Source organism: Aegilops tauschii, chromosome 2 (genome assembly GCF_002575655.3).
Source record: "Aegilops tauschii subsp. strangulata cultivar AL8/78 chromosome 2, Aet v6.0, whole genome shotgun sequence".
NCBI lineage: Eukaryota > Viridiplantae > Streptophyta > Magnoliopsida > Poales > Poaceae > Aegilops > Aegilops tauschii.
The window spans coordinates 629678197-629683778 of NC_053036.3; the positions used below are offsets into that span (position 1 = coordinate 629678197).

General features: G+C 51.9%; 1 protein-coding gene across 1 annotated transcript; it reads right to left on the reverse strand.

Annotated features, from left to right (window-relative positions):
- Window positions 1–4211: 4211 nt before the first annotated feature.
- LOC109745730 (F-box protein At5g49610-like) lies at window positions 4212–5294 on the reverse strand. The gene has a single exon (XM_020304846.1). The coding sequence runs from the start codon at window positions 5292–5294 to the stop codon at window positions 4212–4214; it is 1083 nt and encodes a 360-aa protein (XP_020160435.1).
- Between the last annotated feature and the right edge of the window lie 288 nt (window positions 5295–5582).

A 5582-nucleotide genomic window follows, 5' to 3' on the forward strand; every position in this document is an offset into this window, starting at 1 on the left:
ACTCTCTTTTTTATACAGAAAAAACCAAAAAAATACTTTGTTGCAATCTTATACATCAAAGTGCCACAAGGTCATGCACTACTAGCACCTAAAACACAAAATGAACATTATACAGAAAAGTTTGCGGAGGGCCTTACAAGGAACTAGTGTCTCCATCGTCGAGTGCGTGAGGCAGGCTCGAGCCGTAGTTGTAGTGTTGAAGGTGAACTCAAGTGGTGGTATGGATTCCCTTTGGTCTCCACCTGCGCTGTCCTTGCACAACACGTTGAGGTTCCATTCTTCCCGTTACAATGTGCTGGCTAAGATTGAAGTAGACTTAGGGATTTTGGGGTGTGACATAGGTACAGAGACCACCTAGTCGAATTCATACTTATGGTTCCAGTGCTTTAGTTCTTAAGCTTGATTATGAGGAAGCCTATGACAGTTACTTGGGACCTTCTGAAAATTCCACATGCTAGATGCTTTGGTAGAAAATGGATCAAATGGATTGAAATGGTGTTGTTCCAAAGCTCTTTTTTGCGTCTGAGCTAATGATACTAATGGTCCTTATTTTTTTAGTGACAAAGGTTTGAAACAGGGTGATCCTCTTCCCCCTATCTTATTTAGTTTGGTTGCTGATGGTTTTTCTAGGTTGTTGGAAAAAGCTTCCTTCCATGGTTTGATTCGGGGCTTCTCCACCATGTTATTCCAGGTGGCGTCATTAGTCATCAATATGTTGATAAGAATATCATCTTTTAGATAAATCTCCCGATTATGCAAGAAATTTTAAATGAGTTTATCTTGTTTTGAGGCCCTTTAGGGGTTAGAGATCAGTTCCCGTGAAATCAAGATTTTGTCCATGGATATGGATGAAGATGAGATCACAGAGTTGTGCAGGTTTTCTACTATAAAATTGGTTTCTTTCCTCTTAAGTATTTCAGAGTTCCTTTATACTATACTAAATTGAGTAGATAGGATATTCAACCGGTTATTGCTAGGGTCGTTGTAGGATCACTAGAGGGGTGAATAGGAGATTTTAAGAATTCTTCAACAGAAATCAGTTCTTTTGGGGAAGCACAACGAAATAATTAGTCTAAGGTAGAAACTAGGCAGAGATAAACTAAAATCATAAACGACTTAGAGAGATAAATAGGCAGAAGAGTAGAGATAAATCTATGGGGGCGGCGGGTAGAGGAACTTCCACGGAGAGGCGAAACTAAATGGCTCAGGTGGGGAACCTCTTGCTCGCGGCTCCCCCTCCCTAGGGTTCCGCCCGCGCCGCCGCCGGCTCCCCCGTCGCGAGTAGCCGCGGCCGCGGCCGGCGCCCGCCGCCGCTAGCCCTCCCCGACCCCGTCCACCTCCCTTCCCCCCTCCCCCTCCCCCTCCACCGTACCCCCGCGTCGCCTCCCCGAGCGAGGCGACCGTTGGCTCCCTCCCCGCCCTCCCCAGCGCCTCCCCTCCCCTTCTCCCCCTCCCGCCGCCGCCGGCCTGGACCATCAGGCCTTGCTCGGGTGGTGCCGGTGGCGGCGGTCCCGTCCTTCCCCCCCGCGCAGTGCCACGGCTCGGGTGGCCGGCGACTGGCGACAGCGGATCCGGCGGCGGGCGTGGCTCCTTGGGTGGCGCGGTGCCGGGTGGCGAGGTGGCGGCGGCGCTGCTGCTTGGCGGCGGGGTGTTGCAGTGGCTGGTGGCGATGCCCTCCCGGCCCAGATCTGGGCCCTTTTGGGCCCCATCTGGGTCTGGGCGGGCCTGGCCGGAACTCCTCTGCGGCGTCTCCGGCGGACGGCGGGGCGACTCGTGCGGGGGGTAGCGGCGACGGCGGCTCGTGTACTGCAGCGCGGCGACGAGGGCTTCACGAGCCCGTCTCGGGCTCGGTCAGGCTTATCTGGGCCTTCGGCGCGGGGGCGAAACATGGTTTCGCGGGGGAGCTGGAGTCGGCACAACACCGGTCGTGGCCATGGGCCACTTCTCCACGTTCCCTTTCCCCCGGTCGATTTGATCGTGGTTGCCTGGTTTGTCCCCTGTTGCTACGTCCGGTCGGTTCCCGCCACGGGCGGTGGAGGTTGTCCCCTTCGGCATGGCTGCTGTTGCTGCCACTCCTCGTTCCCGGTTGCCTTCTCTGTTCCCGCCGGTCTCGTTTCGTTTGCCACGGTGAAACGGCGATGGGGACTGCATGGCCGTGGTGGCGCATGTGGGTGGGCGGCGTGTTTGGTGGCGCATGATGGATCGTCTGGAGTCATGGGTGGTTGGTGGTCCGGAGAAATCCGTGTCGGCTTGTCCAGCACCTACGCGGTGAAGTCTGTAGGCACCGCCGTGCCTTCCTGAAGGGCGTCGGGTTTGCCCCTTCCCCCGCAATCCTCTACATACCGGGGGAAACCCTAGGACTTGTCCGGGCAGCAGCATCGTCGGCGTCGCGGTCCTTCTTGAAGGTGTTGCTTGGTATGCGGCGGTCCGGAGTGCTCGGAGTGTGGTGGAATTCTCCGGTGGGCGCAGCGGTTGTGGGTCTTCATCGTTTTCGTTGATCCGTCGTTGTTCGCATTTGTTTCTTTTTTGTTTTCTCTTTCATTTCTTTTGAGCGTGACTGTGCTGCTTCCGCCCCAGCACCTATCGTTGGCTGTATCGAAGTTGGTTGCTTTGTAATACAAAGCGGGGGGAAACCGTTTTTCGTATATAAACTAAATGGCTGAACATGCAAGCGTACTAGAGATAAATCTAAGACAATCATGGCAAACAACACAGAGGTAAATACAGTGCAGTTTTGGAGAACCGGTCGAAGAAATATGTAGAGGGAGAAGTTATTCGACAAGAGGCAAATGAATGAATGTAAATCGAGTAAGAGATGAAATCAGTGGTGCTCAATGGTGACAAGGGGTTTGTTTGACCAGCTAACAGTTCTAGCAAAGTGCTACGTCTGGTTGAAGGGACTTATGATTGAACATAGGAGAAAATCTCTCTTTGTCTTATTCTTCTTGACCTAAAGTCCCTAAGACTTTGATCAATTTACTCTAGGTAGATTCTTCAAGGCAATCTCTAAGCCTTCACATATTGTCCTTGGCGATCCATAATGACTCTCGGATGCTCTAGACTGACACCTAACCGCTAAGGGGATGTGCAGTCCACAGGAGTAATAGGCACAAGCTATGTTTCAATCTAGTTTTTCATGATGCTCAGAAACTAAATAGATTTTAGGCTTTGGGGTTTTCTATGTAGGATTCTCTCAATTCTCTCGGTAGAGTGGGTTGCTCTTGCTCACCCGAACTCTTGTCAGATCAAATGGAGCAGCCAACCATTGCAGGTTGGGGTGGGCGGATATTTATAGGCGGAGCAATCCCGCGGATAGCTAGGCTATAGCCGACTATTTAAAACATTTACCTAGAGCACTCTTACATACCAAGAAACTCGATAAAAGCAAGCTATCACTCCTATGAGACGGCTAACTCATAATTAAGGTTGATCATTTGCGGAGGCAGATGAATATGAGAAACAAATATGAGCAGACTACTTTTAATTTACGGCACAAGAAAATATAAGATCACTTTGCTTGAATTATGCATGAAACGATTCTTTGCTGAGTACCAAAGTGTGGGCTCTCGGCAAAGGCCACCCACCGTCACGGAGCTGCCACTCACGAACTTGCCATGTGACATGTTGCCGTGAGCTTATTGTTTGGCTCTCAGCATACCGTTTTCGCTGGGCTCTCGGTAACATCCGGTCTTTGCTGTGTTCCATTCTTCGCCGAGTGTTGCTCTCGGCGTAGTTGAGTTTGCTGAGAGCCCGTGCTTTGCCGCTTGGCGGAGGCCAAAACACCCGGTGTAAATGATTTTTTCAGTAGTGAAACATCTGACTCGATCCTAATGGAATACAAACTCATTTTGAACTAAACTACTCCCTAGGTTTCATAATATAAAAGCGTTTTGACGGTAGTGTACACGGACACTATAGGTACACTAGGAAGGGACACGCTCGATGGCATGCAAGCCAACTATCACTTGCATGTGTAAACACAAGATTATGTATTATCCCTAACAGGCACTCTCTCCGTTCAAAAATACTTATCATATAAATAGATTAAAATGGATGTATCTAGAACTAAAATACGTCTAGATATATCCATCTCACTGATAAGTATTTTCAGACGAAGGGAGTAGCTAGCTAGCTACCTTCTGTCGGAGAAGCTTATGGATTCAAACTGAGGGTGTGGAGGCGAATCGAAGAAGGCATGTGGCACGAGGCTCTCACTGAATAGCAAGAAGGTGGGTAATGCGGGGCCAAAGATTACATCCTTGTGCATCTTCTTTCTTGTCTTTGAGATTGTACAATCTGGCCACATCACAATAGGGACTTCCAATAAGGATGGCGCCGCTTCCAACGGAGATTACCATTGTCATCGTCACAACGTTGCTGCCACCCAATATTTTGACCCGATGGCGCAGCACCCAGCTCTCCGCCTTGAAGTCTTGCAACACCCAGATGTCCAGCCATGTCTCGCTTGGCATAGCTGCGACGCAGAGCTCGCCGTCTAGCTCGAACAAGCTCCAGCTTGTGGTAGTATCGCCGGGTCGCTCTGGCGGCCGCGACATGAGGCGGAACGTCTCGGAAACCGTATGGAACGCCAGCATCTTGCCGGTGCGGGTAGCTTCCGAGTGATGAGAGAACCAATGGAGGATGCCGCGGTGAGCCACGGGAACTTCATACTCGACCCAGCCGGTGGGTGGCCCCGCTGGAATTGGAGCGCGCCCCAGCCGTCGAGGCAGGGTGCTGCCGGTGGAGAGGATGTAGTAGGAGCGCTGCGTGTGCCTGGCTTCTTCCGTTTCTCCTTGCAAGCAATGGCACAAGAGGCGATACTCGTTGGACGAGCCGAGCGAGTAAAAGCCGCAAGCAAAGGCGGTGAAGCACGGCTGTGGAGCCAACGGCGGCAAGCTGGCCGACTGTCTGGTCATCGGGTTGCAGATGATGTAGCGGCTGGGTCGTGGCTCCAACACCAGCAGGCCGTCCAGAGAATACAGTACTCGGCACCAGTCTCGATGGGTTCGGTTGCAAAGAAAGCGGATCGGCCTAGGCCTGGGATCAAGAGATAGACGGATGGTTTCCACGGCCAAGGAGCTAGGGTCATACTCGTGCTCGGGGAGGATGATCATCTCGCGCGTGCAGCTCGTCGCGTGGGCAGCGTGGGCGGCCAGGAAGGAGCCGTCGGTGGTGATGCGGCGCCATCTCTTGCACACGGCGCGGCAGCGGAGCACCGACTTGGACGGGAGGCGGACAAGGATCTCCACCAGGGCGTCGTCGCACAGCCCCACAACACCCGGCGCCGTCTTCATCTTTTTACCACAACGTACGTACGCGTTGGTTCCGGCCTGTACCTAGCTATATGCATGTATATATCAGCCTGTACCTAGTCGGACACGTACTACATGCACGTCGTCGTACTAGCAAACCTAGTCGGACACAAACCGTACATGTTTTTAACTCTTCTCTTCTTCTCCTAAGGCATTTCTAACCGATCCCTTATAACCGCTAGAGCAGTAAAGATGCAGTTTACTTCTCTAACCGGGACCTAGCCGATCCCTTATTCGCGAATACAATTTTACTCCTCTTTCAAAAAAATC